This window comes from Papilio polytes, unplaced genomic scaffold (assembly GCF_000836215.1).
Source record: "Papilio polytes unplaced genomic scaffold, Ppol_1.0 DF821400.1, whole genome shotgun sequence".
NCBI classification, from domain to species: domain Eukaryota; kingdom Metazoa; phylum Arthropoda; class Insecta; order Lepidoptera; family Papilionidae; genus Papilio; species Papilio polytes.
This window is the reverse complement of record NW_013527804.1, coordinates 5,844,619-5,862,479: the sequence shown is the minus strand read 5'-3', so window position 1 is coordinate 5,862,479 and position 17,861 is coordinate 5,844,619. Positions and strand designations below refer to the sequence as shown.

Below are 17,861 nucleotides of genomic sequence, written 5' to 3'. Positions count from 1 at the left end.
ATAACTTAAAAACTACTGGACCGATTTCAAAACTACTTTCTCCATTAAAAAGCTACGTTATCAGTGAGTAACATAGGCTATATTTTTTATTATTTCTTAATTTCATGCGGCCGAAGTCGTGAGCAACACCTAGTTGTTTATTAAATACAAAAAAAAAATCCTTTTCCTCTTTACAATATCAGTGTTTTAGAGTAGGACTGTATATTGAAGACAAAATTTTCTTAATATATTAAAGGATTTAAGAATTAATTTTGAGGTTAAGTTTGACGAATTATCTGCATTACCAAATTTTAAAACAAATCTATATAAATAAGTACTGTAGAATTTTCCGGCCTCATTAATTCTGTGAAAACAATATTATTGATTACTGTTACAATTAAATTGATGACGCAAAACTACATCAATAACAATATCATAAGAATATAGTTTACTTTATTTGTAAAACTAGCTGTTCCCGTGCGACTTCATCCGCATGAAATTATGAAAATTTTATTTCATTGTTTACATTTGTCAAATTATCAATAGCAAATGTCAGAATGACATGACATGACAAACCTTAGCAATCTTGTTTTCTTGATGTTGGCAGGAACTTATGGTCTCTTTCCCACATTAGGGTTTTTATCCAAAATATTTACCCCCTAAGTTTAATGGTGTTAAAATATATAGCCTAAAGCGTAACGTAAGTGTAGGGCTTTTTATTAAAAAAAGAATTATTCAAAAATATGCTGAAACTGCTGACATCTTAGGCAACAAAGAAGTGTGTGTTTACGCTTCATTATAATAGTATAGATAAATGTACACTTAATATATCTTAGTCATACTATGGTATTTATACAGTTGGTAATATGACATTGGACCAGAAATAATTTCAATAGGCAAGAACAAAGTAATAAATTGCGTTTAAGAAAATAGAAATGTAAAACCGTGAAATTATATTTATTTTCATTACCATGATATTGAATACTAGCTATTGCTCGCGACATCGCTCGCATACAATTAAAAACATAATAATAAACATAGCCTATGTTACTCACTGATACCGTAGCTTTTTAGTTGTGAAAGAATTTTTGGAATTGGAACAGTAGTTTTTGAGTTACTTCAATACATACAAAAATAAGAATCTTTCCACTTTATATTATACTAGCTGTTGCTTGCGACTTCGTCCCCGTGTAATTTAAAAATATAGCCTTAGTTGCTCACCGATAAATTACCTTTCTAATAGTGAAAGAATTTTTAAAATTGGCTCAAAAGTTTTTGAGTTATTTCAATACAAACAAAAATGCAAATCTTTCCTTCTTATAATATTAGTATAAATGCGCGGTTCTCACCAGTACAGTTGTTTCAAACACCACCAGACAGAAATCTAAAGGTGAAATATTTGATGCCATGTCTAAGTGTCGTCACAGATTATGTAGGTCATGCCGCGCCTCCAAACCTCGCCCTCTTTTGTGACTACAGTCCTTGTTACCGCAAACCCCGAAATGCAGTTAAAAATTCGATGTGTCCTTACTGTTAATTGTTATAACTTTAAATATTCAACAGATATATCTATCACTAGCTTTTACCCGCGACTCCATCTCTGTGAAATTTAAATGTAATAATAAAGAAATGAAAAAACGTAGCCAATGTTACTCACAGGCAAATTACCTTTCTAACGGTGAAGGAATTTTTAAAATCGGCCCAGTAGTTTTTGAGCCTATTACAATCAAACAAACAAAGTTTTTCTCTTTATAATATTTGTACAGATATTTAGAAATTTTTCATATTGTTCAGTTTTTTTTTGTTTCATTGTACTTTTAAATAAGTTTCTCTTAAAAGAATTCAATGTTACTTAAATGGTTTACTATTATTTTTTTATTTATTATGAGCTAACATGTCTTAGGTAAGAATGTTAGTTAAGAGTGTGGAGGTAGGTACACCGGTAGAAGTACACGTAGAAAGAGATGGAATGCGAGAAAGGTGACATGATCAAGAAGGGAGTGATGACTGAGATGACATATGATATAGTTATTTGGAGGACAAAAACCTGTTGCGCCACTACGGGAGTAGAATAAGAAGGAAGATGATGAAATGTTACTATTTATTAAAAAAAATGGCTTTTACATCCTCGTTTTTCTTCAATAATTAGATCTTGTGAATGTCACGCTTATTACACAGTTCCTCAAAGGAATTACTCAGTTGTTAATGTTACACAAATATGTAACGTTACAAAGCACACGTACTCACGTAGCAATTGGAAGAACATTGACACCATTTCTATTTGGGAATAATTATTTCGTCTTTAGAAATGCGTTCGTTAGGGTTGTCACTATTGAATGTGACGGTAGCAAATGAGCTATTCGTCCTTTTTAAAGCAACGTCAAATTGAAACTAATTTAGAAAACAAGAACAGAAAGAGAAAAAGACCTAAAATTGAAAGTTAAATCATACTAGTCTAGTTATAAATGCAAAAGTTTAGATGGACGGATGTTTGTTAGAGTTTGTAGCCTAAACGGCTGAACAGATCTATATGAAATTTGACGTTGATATAGAACATAGTCTAAAACACATAAGCTACTTACTTTTGTTTTTTTTCATTTCACGCGTAAGGACTCGCGGGCAAAAGTAAGTTTCTCATATATTTTAATATTGTATTGTTTCTAATAAATCTAATTATCTTTCCCAGAACTTGTCTAAGAAAAGTTAATAATAGAAAGAATCTTGTAATTTTGTACCTAAATGATGTCCTCCTATTTTGTAACTTTTGGTCACCCTATAAAACGCGAACGGAACAAGTTTAACTAAATGTTTGTGAGGGGACTTTAAATAGAAGCTTGCACGGACTTGTTTTTATAAAGAAGGTATCGAAAACGTTTAAACTTTGTAGTGTAGGTACATGTGTACCAGGTATATACCAAGCGGTAACAATTCTAATAGCGTAGAACATTGGCCAGTGACTTCTAAACATAAACTACTAGCCTTTGTTCACGACTTCGTCCACGTGAAATTAAAAAAAATATAGCGATATTATTCAGCGATAACGTAACTTTTCAATAGTGTAACAATTACTAAATTATCCAAGTAGTTTTTGAGTTATTTCACATAAAAAAATAAAAATCTTTCCCCTTTATAATGTTAGTATAGATATAATATAGGGTTGTCAACATTCTTTTCCAAGTAAAAAAACCCAAAGCCCGCATAGTCAATACTACGCTAAAGATGCTACGTCATGACATCTGACCTTACAACTTAATAGGGCTGTCAAAGCCAGTAAATGTTGTCGTCAAAATTTTGTTACGAGTGACGAAAGTAATATTAGATTTAGAGCATGTCCCACTGGCTGATGGAACCTCAGGTAGCTTAAAAATGACGTCACTGTCAGATAAAGGAACAAAATCTGATATTTCCATGACATATTTTACACGTTCGATTGTTATCAATTTACAATTTTGTGGGACAGGCCCTTAACGTTCGAATTGCTTTGTTCTTTAACTAAGGTTTTAACAAAACAGCGTCACTTTTAGATAAGATATAAGTGGAATATGCATCATACCTTGCACCTAATAAGGCATTGTTATTGCTGCTTTATGACGGTTCCTTGACGCTGACATTTGTGGCTGAACGCGTTATTGACTTTGCTTCCTGTTTTTTGTTTTCGCAGGGAATTTTTAATAGATAAAACGAGAAGGACGTTCACCTGAGAGCCAAAGAATATTTGTACATCTGATTACAACTCGAACCCAATTGTACGATTTTCATTTAATCTTTGGCGAGAGGGTTGTATTGCCTTAGATCTCTTTTGACAAAAAACTAGACAATAATATAGAAATTTCTAACAAAAAAATTGGATAAGTTACAGGACTATTAATGTAGTGGTTTTTTTTTTTGTGAATGAATGACCACTGTTTGCCTTAAAGAGGCATTTACAGATTCACCGGGCTTGAGGTGGCCGAGCGCAGATGGCGCTTAGCCTAAACCTCGTTTATGACTAACCAATCTCGAGGGCTCCCTCAGGAGCCTCGGCAAGAGCCGTTACTTCGTTATTATTCGGATTGGGAGGCCACCGAGCTCTTAGTTAGCTTCGGTGGACGCTTAATTGGATATCATTTTGTTTAAAGGCATGTAGAACCTTCATAAGCATTATCCACTAAGCTGCTAATCTGTCAGACTTCATAGTTTTCATTGCTACAAGATTATGAATAGCGTGATATCATTTAATCTTGCGTGAATGTGATAGTCTACTTGATATGAACTAGGCGAGTTGTATGTTCTCCCATTTATGTTTTCTTTCTATTTTTGATTTTTCTTTCCATATTCTTCTATTTACATTGCATCTTGAGTTAATTATGTCTACTATACCTACTCGTAATTTTGTCTAGCCATGAAATTCACGTATTATTAGTCGTTAACGTAAATCAGTCACAGGAAAATGACTCCTTTGTTAAAAACGATATTTTAAACTTGTTCAAAGCGATTCGTCATCGGGCATAACGTCTACTTTAAACTGACGTAGAGTTGGCAACTGTATATGAATCAGTAATAATAAAAACATGTACCTTAAGGTATGTGCTACAAGAATTCGATAATAACAAATTGAAAGGTCTGCTTAAAATTTCGATTTCGAATTTGGGATCGCATACCACTTTTGAGACTCTTACCGCATCGGAACACGCCGAAAATTTAACGTAGTTTCGACGACATTCTTTATCATATTAAAACATTGTAAAAAAATAATGGTCGTTGCCTACTGATAGTCTTGGGGGCAGGTTGATCAAGAGTGGATAATAAGTCAAGTAATCATACTAATATCAAACTACAGTAAAACCTCGATAAGTTAAAGTCCAAAGGAAACATGAAATATTTTAAGTTATAAAGGTTTTAAGTTATCAAGGGTCTATGTTATAGAGGTTTTGGGTTCTGATGGGTAGTTATAGAGGTTTTTAAGTTACCGAGGTTTGAGTTATCGAGGTTCTACTGTAATATTATACATGCGAAAGTTTAGATAGATGGATGGATGTTTGTTAGAGTCTGTAGCCTAAACGGCTGAACCGATTTCGATGAAATTTGCTATAGATATAGAGGATAGTTTGGAAGGATGCATAGGCTAATCACTTTTGATTTTTTTAAGTCCACGCGGGCGAAAGCTAGTTACAAATATTGTCGAAAAATCAACCAACACATTTCAAATATATCCACACAGTAATACGAACTACAGAGGCGTCTCTTCCGAGCGGTCGGGTCTGTCGTGTTTAGTTACTTGATCCTTTTGTTGCGTACACAGAATTACTGGACACTGGATATGATCGCTTGTGACATAAAGGGGCCGATGTTTTCTGACGCGTTAATATACCGTTACTTTAGAAAGTGAGCCTATATCACTTTGGTTATTGCAATGCGAATATGCTTACTTCAGCTGAAATTGATACGAGTTACATATCGTTTAAAGCAAATGTAAAGAATCTTTATTTTTTTCTTGAGAATCCATTGCGCAATTTTACAGATAATTCAAGTTTACACTAATGTATATCTAAGCTAATATCTATAAACTAGCTGTTCCCATGCGACTTCATGCGCATGAAATTATGAAAATTTTATAATTTTGTTTACGTTTGTCAAATTATCAATAGCAAATGTCAAAATGACATGACATGACAAACCTTAGCAATCTTGCTTCCTTAATGTTGGCAACAACTTATGGTCTCTTTCCCACATTAGGGTTTTTATCCAAATCATTGACCCCTAAGATTAATGGCGTGAAAATATGTAGCCTAAAGAGTGACGTTAGTGTAGGGCTTTTTATTAAAAAAAGAATTATTCAAAAATATACTGTAATTGCTGACATCTTAGGCAACAAAGAAGTGTGTGTTTACGCTTTATTATAATAGTATAGATGTGAAAAGGAAAGATTTGTATTTTTGTTTTGTTGAAATAATCCAAAAATTACTGGGCCGATTTCAATTCTTTCACAATTAAAATCTACTCTATCAGTATCATGGGATGTATTTTTTTTATTTCATACAGGTCGCTAGTCTATAATAAATAGATAAGGACTAAAGAAATACGTTTTAATTATCTTCCGTAGATTCTTCTAATTATGGAAATTATTTCAAACTTATCTATAACAATGACAACTCGTAGATAATCTATGTGACAAGAAACAAAAGCATTTGAAGTCGGGAATTAACAATGATTTTCCGAGTACCTGTCTACGAGGCGTTCACTTTCACCCATTCTTAACTAAGCCTTTCTAGGAAGTGTCACATACAGTTTAGTTTAAAACTAGCTTTCGCCCGCGACTTCATCCACGTGGAATTAAAAAAAGTGAGTAACCTATACGTTCTTCCAGACTATCCTCTATATCTGTACCACATTGCATTAAAATCCATTCAGCCGTTTAGGCTACAAACCGTAACAAACATCCATCTAAACATTCGCATTTATAATTTTAGTAAAATTACACAAATTTACCATAAACAATTTTAACCGTTTTGTGTTCATCAATTTTCTAATATAATTTATAATACAGTGTTCGTCTTTAAATCGAGGTATTTCGGCCTTACAAGACCGCTTCATTAAAATTCGGCCCTTGTCATGTTCGCGACATAACATGGCGCGCCCAAAAATGGCGGGAGTAACTGTCAAACATCCTGGATTTACAGCACGAAGTACGTTGAAATATTAGAGGGCGCACGCCTTTGATTAAATCATCGCAAAACTGTTGTGCGATTGTCGCTTGTTTCGCAGAAAATTCAACTGTTTAGTTGCACAAATAAAAATCGATTTTCTCATAGAAATCAAAGCGTGACTAAACGTTTGTGCGCACGCTCTTGGAATTCAGAAGAAAATGACATGCTTCTGATGTTCCACGATTTACGAAGAATTTGGTACTGTATTACTAACTATCAAACTTAATTTTTCAAAAACAAATTGCCAGTTAATCTTAGCTAAGCGTAGTGTATTTGTGGGTGTACAAAGTAGGGGGTTATTGTTCCCAGAGGTGGCGATATTTATTTTTGCAGCTAGACTCTTAAAGGTCATTGGCATTTTGCCAAGTTAGATGACGTGATTTATTATTTTACTAGCTTTCGTCCGCGACACCGCTCGCGTGGAATTAAAATAAACAAAAGTGAGTAAGCCTATGTGTTCTTCCAGATTATCTTCTACATCTATACCAAATTTCATCGAAATCCGTTCAGCCGTTTAGGCTACAAACGCTAACAAACATCCATCCATCCATCTAAACTTTCACACTTGTAATATTAGAATGATTAAATGTCTTAATCTGTATATTTTACTTCTTTGATTATGTTTGAAGTTTTGGAATATTCTAGACCAAACAACCAAGTCAAAAAGATTTGTTCGCTATATAACACGATACTTCTTCGTAATTTTATACATTTATCTGGTTGTTGCCACATGTGAAAATATAGAGATTTGATACATGTGTTCTTTCAAAAAAATCCGAACAACATTTAAGATTCGAACTATTTTAAAATAATTGAAAGAATTGTTATTTAATTCTAAACCTTTGTGTCCAAAGGCCATCAACACATGTGTAGTTTCTCTAGTGTTGTGAATGTCTATGGGCGTCAATTAACCAGGTTTTCCCGCTGTTCTAACTCTTTACTCAAAATTAACTAAATATCCTTTGGCTTATTAATTCAGTTTTATTAATAATTCACTAATAGTGTGGTCGATTTTAGTTCGTATGGTTTAGTCATTTTTTAGGTATACAAATCTACATGCGGTCATGCAGAGGTGAGGTAGACAGCGTAGGCGTAAAGTATTACGACATCGACAACATGCCATAGACAATATTTTTTATACTTAGCAGATTATAATTCAAGTATGCATATCGATAAATTAAACCGCTATTTCTAACCTAAAAACTTAATTTTTCGATTTGTAGAGGTTTAAAGTTTATTATTTCGAATGATTTTTAGTGCAGTCGTTTTGAATATATTTTAATATGATTCCTAATGAGTGTAAAATTGTATATCTAATACTAGCTGTTCCCATGCGACTTCGTCTGCCTAAAATTATAAATATCTCATTTTATTGTTCACATTTGTCAAATTATCTATTGCAACGTCAAAATGACATGACATGATGTCAAACCATGGCAACCTTGCTTCCTTGATGTTGGCAACAACTTATGATCTCTTTCCCACATTAGGGTTTTTATACAAAATATTTACCCCTATGTTTAACGGCGTAAAAATATAAAGCGTGACGTAAGTGTAGGGCTTTTTATGAAAAAAGAGTTATTCATAAATATGCTGTGATTGCTGACATCTTAGGCAACAAAGAAGTGTGTTTACACTTTATTATAATAGTATAGATATATAGATAGTATAGATTAGTGTCATTTGCTAAATTCGTTCATAATTTCACAAACAGACTCAAGACATTAACGTAATCATATGCATGTTGGCACAATGTCTCAATGATGACAAAGTGTTAGGCCAATATAAAACGAGTTTACTGCTAACAAAACATTTATAATAAAACATATTTATGTCTCTATCATTCTCTTTGAGAAAAACTGAGATGAGAATAGTTTTTGTAAATTTCATTCCGCAATACAAACCATTCACTAAACTATAGCAGGACAGATGTGCGATTGTCGATTGTTTCGCAGCAAATTCAACTGTTTAGTTGCTCAACTAATCGAGTAGTGTGCGCACTTCCATATAAGCTCATAGGAATCAAACTGCGACTAAATAATTCTGCGATAGTTTAGTCAAAGATGTGCGCGCGTTTAGGCGTAGCCTTTATGTTGCAATTCTTACAAAATTATAACTGTTATCAGAAATCTGGTCTGACAATAAAAATGTTATATGTTGGTTAATATTTATTTAATGTTAATTTTATCAAATTAACATATTTATTGCACACACGCGAAGGATTTCTCTACACCTTTATAATGCTAATTCTTAAGTTAAAAGCATAATTTCCTGGTTTATATGAGGATCGCGTTACATTTACGGCTGCGTTACGATCATCCTTGCCTCTTGTTAGCGACTTTCCACGGACTTTGCCTTGTATTATAAACAACTGACCAAGGAATTATACTAATAACTGTATATTCAAGATATCCTTTGAGTCGTAATAATTGATCGTAAAATTCGGATAAATTAGTGTTTATAATTTTATTAATTAACAAGAGAACGTTGAAGAGCGGAAACACGGGCAAAGAATTTTACTGACTCTTTGCCTTCAGCTGTCATTTGCCGGCGTAAAAATTGCTTCTTATACGATTTGATGCTATATTTATAACGCATTTGGAGAATTGGGTCGCGTAAATAAACGATAAAATATGTTAATAAACGTTTGCTTTCGTTACACTTCTTTTCAAGGTTAGTTAAATTGGTTTAGCCAGTGTATATCAAACTTATTTCTTTTACCGCCCCCTTTGAAATTGATCTATCAGCGCCCCCCATTTTTAGACAATTTTAGTGATATTTAAAATATTATATAAAAAAAATGAAATTGCAAATTATGCATTGCCCCTCTAACCCATATCAACGCCCCCTTTTTTTTGGGGGCCCTATAACGTCCCTCTCTAGGTTTCAAACGCCCCCAAGGGTCGTTATCGCCCACTTTGAGAAGCAGTGGTTTAGACCGTTTTTGACCGTGTATCTAATTCGCAAACTACACAGACATTTTATTAATATAAGGACCTGTTCCACTAAATTGTTAATTGTCTGACAACAATCCAACGTGTAAAATCTATGATGGAAATATCAAATTTTGTTCCCTTATCTGACAGTGAAGTCATTTTTATACTATCTGGGTCTATCAGCCAGTGGTGGAACAGGCCTTTAACCTTTTAATGCTAGTATACTATACACAATAGATGTATTTTTATTTCTATTAACAAATAATAGACCGTATCGTGATCTAGACGATTTATCAAAAGTTTCGTAAACCTTAACTGTGTAATTAAGTATTGTAGAACTTAACACAATGGAATTAGGTTTAAAATAGTACAAACCTTTGTAAAGATAGATCCATGGTTAGTTGTCAATTGTTTTTGTCAATTTTCTTTGGAAGTGACGGTTCATTTGTTAATGTCTTTGTTTGACTAATGAACATTTAGTTTGGCAAACATAATTGTTATTATTTCCGTTAGTTTATTTTACCACATTATTATGTATACTATTATAAAGCTTAAACACACACTTCTTTGTTGCCTAAGATGTCAGCAATTACAGCATATTTTTGAATAATTCTTTTTTTTATAAAAAGCCCTACACTTACGTCACGCTTTAGGCTATATATTTTCACGCCATTAAACTTAGGGGGTAAAAATTTTGGATAAAACCCTAATGTGAGAAAGAGACCATAAGTTGCTGCCAACATCAGGGAAGCAAGATTGCCAAAGTATTGTCATGTCATTTTGACATTTGCAATTGATAATTTGACAAATGTAAACGATACAATAAAGTTTTTATAATTACCTGCGGATGAAGCCGCATGGGAATAGCTAGTACAGCGATAAAGCCATTTTAATACCCTAGTAAACTTATACACTAAGTTACTTGTTAGTCAAACGGTTTCTGAGTCAGAGGTTAAATGAACCAAGCGGAAATATGACAAATTACCTTATGATATAAACTAACTGTTCAAAGAAATACTATTATAATAATTTATTTTTTAACTTTGTTTTTATCCATACGTTTAACCAATTATTAGACCAAAATAAAACAAAACAAAATATAACAAGACTTAAATCTGACAACCATTGGATAGCGCCATCTATCACTTTTAAACGGCAACAAAAACATGTGAAATATCTATGAATTAGGAAGCAGTTATTTAACGCTTGCAAATAATTTAGAACAGTGTGCCAATGTCGAACGCTAGTGACGTCACAGCACTGCAAATGCTACAACGGGACCACGTAGGGGATATCCTGATGAACATATCCTAGTCATAATGAGGCCTAGGGAAATAACCTATGATGCAATCATTTTCTAAAATCAATCTATACTCTATACTAATATAATAAAGCGTAAACAAACACTACTTTGTGGCGTAGGATGTCAACAATTACAGAATGTTTTTGGATAATTATTTCTTTAATAAATTACCCTACACTTACGACACGCTTTAGGTTATATATTTTCACGCTAACAAACGTAGGAGGTAAATAAATTGGAAAAAAGCAAAGAAAGAAGCATAATTTGGGTAAGCGACCATAAACTACAAGGTGCCAACATTAAGGAAACAAGGTTATTATGGTAACGGTAATTTTTACATTGGCAACTGAGAATCAGACAAATGTAAACAATGAAATAATGTTTTTATAAAATGCGGATGAAGCCGCACGGGAAGTTAGTTTTGCAATACATCTTGTGTCTAAATTTTGTATAGTAGAAACCCATCATCTATTTTTTATTATTCTAGAAAAATCTACCTATGTTTATGAGTTTTAATAAAAAGGTTTCCCTTTGTAATATTTACTGCTCTTTGTAAGGTCGGTATTTCTTACAAAATATAAACGATCTACAGACTAATGGCAGAGCGGCATTTACCATATATTAGACTTGACATTTTTCTAAATATCACGACAATTTTGCACATCAGTTTAGCGTTTGGAGCGTCTAAACTGCATTTTTTTTGTTCCACTTTCGTGTGTCATAACCTCAAAGGTTATGTTATGAACAATATGAAAGGCATTATGTTGTTTTATATGTATAAACTTTCAGTCATATTAAACTTTCATGTGAATATCAAGAAAGTGACTCGAGTAGACCATTCTAGTTATCATATGGTCTGTAATTTTCTTGCTTTTGCGTGCATGTGACAAGACATTATTATTAGCATTGCGTTACTTTAACATATTAAAAAACAAAGATAAACATACTAATAATAAATAAGTTTTAAAACATTAAGATATTTACAAAAGTTATACCTGCATGTTATATTTGATGCGAAAATAAAAAATGCAATCAAAGTTTTTTTTTTTAAATCAAATGGCATTCATCTTATATATTCCTCTTTTCAATTAATCGAGGCCAATGTTTTATGGTTACCTTTGTGCATTAGTTTATTTCTGTTAAAAAAAAAACGAATCGCCTTCACCTTGACCTTGACCGCCATTTAAAAAACGAATAATTGATTAGTTTTTTTATCTGTATTCAGTTTCACGTGATTTTAATTCGTTTTAAGACTTTGGTATACACTTTAATTATAGTTATTTATACGTTTAAATACGATCGTGTGTTTGCGGGTCACGTTTTGTTTTAGTGTCGACTTAAAATAACCCTCACCGTCTGAGTCATTTAGATTCGACAGACATATGTTTTCAAGTTATAATATTTGTAAAAATGAGTCATTTCATATGCGACTAGCAGGTCGTCCTGGCTTCGCACGGGTGGATTGTTTTTAGTAATCTATGAGGAAAGATTTGTATTAGTAAGTATTGAAATAACTCAAAAACTACTGGGCCGATTTTAAAAATTATTTCACCATTAAAAAGCTTCGTTATCAGTGAGTATTATAGACTGCATTTTTTTTTTCTTCTATCTTTGCCTTTTCTCAGTTATTAGGCCTTCCTTGTCCTAAGTCTCCAGACAGGACGGATCTTAGAGGCTTGTTCGTCAAGTTTTAATTAGGTAATAGTTTTTGTTATGGGTTCAGTAGTATATAAATTAGTTCAGTTAGGGTTAGGGTTAGGGTTCAGTAGCTTATGAATTGATTCGTTACAAAATATCATATTTTTATTGATGTTAATGATGATTGCATACGTTTGTTACAAAAATACGTTTCTTTACACGCTTCAACATAACCTTTTAAAAGAAAATATAAATGTTTTTTCTGTATGTTACGAAGGCTGCGCGGTCTTCGACTCTTACCTTTATAACGAAACAAATCCAATTAGATATGCAAGCTAACGTAACTGAATTAAAATACTTCTCACTGATTACATTCCGCTCCATTAATTTAACACATGCACAATTGATATAAGCAACCTTACAATTATAGACATTAAAAATATTTCGACCTAGTCCATGAAAAAATCTCAGATTTTTCCAAATAGTCCGCACAGCGGCTAAATCTCAACCTACAGGCGGTCTACTGGCAACTATTCCCATTGGCCTGATGGTTTGATCAGCCTAATGAATAAAAAAAACATGATTTTTTTAGCATTATTAAATCCAGATTCAATAACAGCTAAAATCTTTCCAAGAGCATTTTTAATTTGAATACCATCTCCCCTGCCTTATCCTACTCCCGTAAGATCGGTGCACCGGGTTTTTTTTTTTATAACATAAGGTGGCAAACGAGCAAGCGGCCACCTGAAACCGCCAAAATGGCGAAGCGACCGCTGCCCATAGACATCCGCAATTGCAGATGCGTTGCCTACCCTTATACGACGGAGGAGGAGACGCACATAAAGATGACATTTCCCCTTCCTATGCATCTCCTCCACCGTCAAATCCACTTCCTCTTCCCAACCTCTCCTTATAAGAACAGGGTGGTAAAGAGAAAGGGACTTAAATTAGGCCTCCGGCACCACACTCATCAGACGAAACACGGAATTGCTTCAATTTCACGTCTATCTTCTGTGTTGTCGTGGTATTACACCGGGCGTGCCGGTCCTGCAGTGCTAAGATGTTAAAGCGGGCACTACCACTGTTAAACTGGGTTGTCCTCCAAATAACTCTATCATACGTCTTCTCAGTCATCACTCCCTTCTTGATCATCACCTTTCATGCAATCTATCCGTCTCTTTCTAGGTCTACCTCTACCGGTGTACCACATTTATAACTAACGTCCTTCTTGTTCTTGTTACATGTGATTCATCCATTCTCATAATATTCCCATATCACACTAAAGTTTTTTAACTTTGTTATTGAATACTGGCTGGATTTAGTTAACCCATTATTATTGAGACAATACTTTTGTGTTATTTTGTATATTAAGCTAACGATGCGTTTAACTCTGACGTCTAATTACCATAAACAATCTCGTATTTATTGTATTTTAATTGCCACGTCATTTTGTTGTGCAGGAAGTATTAGCATTGTCAGACATTGCTTTTGGTTTATTAGTTCTGTGGACGCGGTGAAGTGAGATTTAATAATCATTGGTATTATTGTGGAATTTTAGGTTATATTTTAATTTCCCTAGTGGCTTTTTTGTTGTAAAGTGAGATTGTGGTCGGTTAATTGTTGTTTTATAATTGTAAGTATATATTACTTAATTAATTATAGCATTTTCATGATTTTACCCATTTCCAATGTCAAGCGCCAATAGCTAAATGGTTTGGGGCACGGATTACTGATCTTACGGTCAAGAGTTCGAATCAAATCGAAAATCGAAAATCGAAAATCGAAATCGAATTCGACTTGTCGTAAACCATATTTTAGCACAAGCCTGGAGCTTAGTTCAAATTGTTAAAATATTAGTAAATGAACAAAAATCTACTAATATTTTAATTAAAAAAAATGTCTGTGAACTCTATCTAAACTGTATTTAAAATTAAAGAGATTCTGTTAACTGCGTTAACAGACTTGAGGAGAAGTAAATTGCCATCGCCCGCAGATCTTGACTAGGTGTAAGAGGGGTGCAATTATAAACATTCAAAATATCTATTATACGTTTTATCGATGTTTTAGTGGGGGCAACTGCCCTTCCCTAGCGACGCCAATGGCGATTATTTTTCAACTAGCTTCCTAGGAATAATAAAAAAAACAAAAACAAAATTGAGTGTGCGTATGTGTTCTTTCAGACTATCATCTACATCTATACCAAATTGCATCTAAATCGGTTCAGCCGTTTAGACAACAAACTCTAACAAACATCCATCTAAACTTTCACATTTACAATATTAGTATGATTACAAACTTTATTAAAATGATAAATTCTAATTTTATTATGAACTTAGTTACTTTATTATGTGCTCAATTATTGCAGGGTGAAGTCCCATAATCAGTATTACAAGTCCTTGAGTCACCCAGGACGTCATTCTACAGTTGTTTATTACAGTTGTTTGCATAATACTATCATTCTTGCTTCCCCTTGAAATAGGGCTGTATCATTATTATTCACTTATGTTTTTTTATTACAACACCTGGTCATTAACTGGCCCCTTACATTGACCATTTGGTTTGACCCACGATCTCTCCAAGTTCAACCCTTGACAGTTCGGTTTAATAACGCGCCAATAAGGTTTTAATGCATTTACGTTATTTAAAGATATTTGATTTGTCAATTCTTATCTAACTATTGTCTTTTCAAGATTGATACTTACCTTTGCCAATGTAATAAAAACAGTTTGTTTTTCCTAATCAGTAGTGTAGACTGCAGGAGATTATAGTCAAATAAGGATGTCTGGACCAGTGTGAGAGGGTGACATCTCGGTTAGTTTTTGTATGTATCCGATTCATGTAAAAACTACTGAGCCGATTTCAAAAATTCTTTCACCATTAAAAAGGTAATCTATCTGTGAGTAATATTGGCATTTATTTATAGTTATTTTTTTTTAGTGCCTCCAGATGGGATATCCTTGTCGGACTATAATGGAATTGACAAACATTATAAACCCACATACGCGTAAAACAGTACCGTCCTTCGAGCAATAATGAAAATGTCATTGTGTTATCAAATTCCCGCGCAAAATTATTAACATTTTATACTAACTAAACTTTTGATATCCGCACGTTATCACCAACAACGAACTCGTTAACGGTTATTTATAAATTATTCTGTCAGTTTGTAAATGGATCTCTTACTGGTGCGATCTCTGTGCTTATAATGGGGTTTAGTGAAGCTGAGGATTGTCAGGGGCTGTTGTATCGTATCGCCAAGCTGCGGTAAGAAAATTGCATGACATAGTTTTGAAAGTAAAAACTCTTTTGAAGCTTTTATCACCGTATTCTGAGTTGTTGAATAATCACTCATCGTCTTCCTCCTTATCCTACTCCCGTAAGGTCGGCGCCACAGGTTTTTGGTCCTCCACATAACTCTATCATCCGTCATCTCAGTCATCACTCCCTTCTTGACCTTGTCACCTTTCACGCAAACTATCCATCTCTATCTAGGTCTACCTCTACCGGTGTCTTCTACACGTGTAACTAACGTTCTCCTTGTTACTTGCGGTTCGTTAATCGTCGAATTATCCCTATGGGTCATCTATTAGAAATCTACACTAAGCGACTGTTTAAGTAATTAATAATGGTTCTAAGTGCGAAAATTGCTTGATATCGTGTTAATAATGCCTATTGGAAACAAACAGCATAATCTTAGACATAGAAATTGTTAGTAAAAATATTTATGTAAACAAAACTATAGTTTGGTCTTAGATATCCCTTTATCGTTAGCAAATCAGTAGATTCTAAAGAAATCAAGGGTCATAACCGCTTTTATTGCCCGTATGTATCTTTTCTTGTACTTACTATACGAGAAAAGATAGCTCATTAGAAATTATTATATACGTAGTATACATTGGAATCCATTATAATGCTATCATAATTATCACATCTCAAGGCGATATTGCTATGGGGACCGTTGTAAAACTGGCTTCAAGACGTTTTAGCCCCTTCGTACACAAGCAACGTAAATCTTTGAAACAACTATTCTATCCCAGCAGAAGTATCGCTTTGCGCTTCATACACCCAACGAAAATCTCTTTAAATCTAACTACTCCGCCTTTAAAATCACAGCGACATCGACTGATTTCAGCGATGACAGAAATTTCAGTACCTCAACGACTTTATATCGCGTTAGTCAGCGACTTATATCGGCAGGGTTAAAACATCGCCTTGTGTGCGACTGGCCTTACTGTTAACATAATGATTCATACAACAGAAAGATATTGAACCGTTAGTGCGTCCTGATAAGCTAATGTTGTGTTAATTCCACGAACGTTATTATGTACCTTATCATTTGGCAGCGTGAGATTCTTTTGTTTTATCAAACACTAGCTGTTGCTCGCGACTTCGCACGCAGGAAATTAAAAAATTAAAACAATAATATAGCTTATGTTACTTACAGATAAATTACTTTTCCAATGGTAAAAGAATTATGGAAATCTGCATAGTTGTTACTGAGTTATACATATAGTTCAATACGTACAAGAATACAAATCTTTCCACTTTATATTAGTATATAGATAACAATATGTACCAAACGTGATCATCATAATAAGTTAAGAATAATTTTATTTTTTCTTGATTCTTACTAGTCTTATCTTAGCCTAAGTTTTATCTCTACACTTTACAATTATATAAATCCAAATTCGTCTGCTAAAGCTTGCTATTATTATACGTTAAAACATGGTCTCGGTGCGTTCCTTTAAAAGTAAAACTGGCCTATAATGGCCACTGTCAAGTCATAGCCTGTCCCATTTGTTACCGCCTAGCGTTTTCACGTCCGTGCGAACGCTCGCTTAAGAGGGGCATCTTTCATAGATTGTGCAAATGATCTCGTTTGACCTTCTCATTGTTTCTATTCCAGCCTGCTCCGTCCGGTGTCGCAGGGCGTGATGGAGCACGCGCTGCAGCACCGCGAGCGCGCCGGCGTGCAGGACTTTGTGCTGCTGGAGGACTACAGATCCGAGGCTGCATTCATCGACAACCTGCGTAAACGGTTCAACGAGAACATCATATATGTATGTATACCTACTATAAAAACGCGCGCACACCTTAAACTATCGCATAACTGTTTAGTCGCGCTTTGGTTCCTATGAGCTTATGTGGAGTTGCGCACATTACTCGATCTTTAGTTGTGCAACTAAACAGTTGAATTGGTTGCGAAACAATCGACAATCGCACAACAGTTGTGCGATAGTTTACTCAACGGTATATACTCTAAACATATCAGAACGCTTGTACGTGTGTGAGGGAATAAATATGATCAAGTACCATCTT

General features: G+C 34.0%; 1 protein-coding gene across 2 annotated transcripts in view; it reads left to right on the top strand.

Annotated features, from left to right (window-relative positions):
• LOC106108915 (myosin-IB) overlaps nucleotides 1–17,861 on the top strand; it is a 37,160-nt gene that overhangs the window by 5,447 nt on the left and 13,852 nt on the right. Inside the window, exons 1-2 of one of the 2 annotated variants that reach the window (XM_013290267.1) lie at nucleotides 15,715–15,806; nucleotides 17,449–17,602. In XM_013290267.1, the coding sequence (XP_013145721.1) occupies nucleotides 15,748–15,806; nucleotides 17,449–17,602 (213 nt within the window). In that variant the 5' untranslated portion in view covers nucleotides 15,715–15,747. Of the gene's footprint in view, nucleotides 1–15,714; nucleotides 15,807–17,448; nucleotides 17,603–17,861 lie in introns of those variants that run through there. The other variant, XM_013290268.1, reaches the window with a different exon arrangement.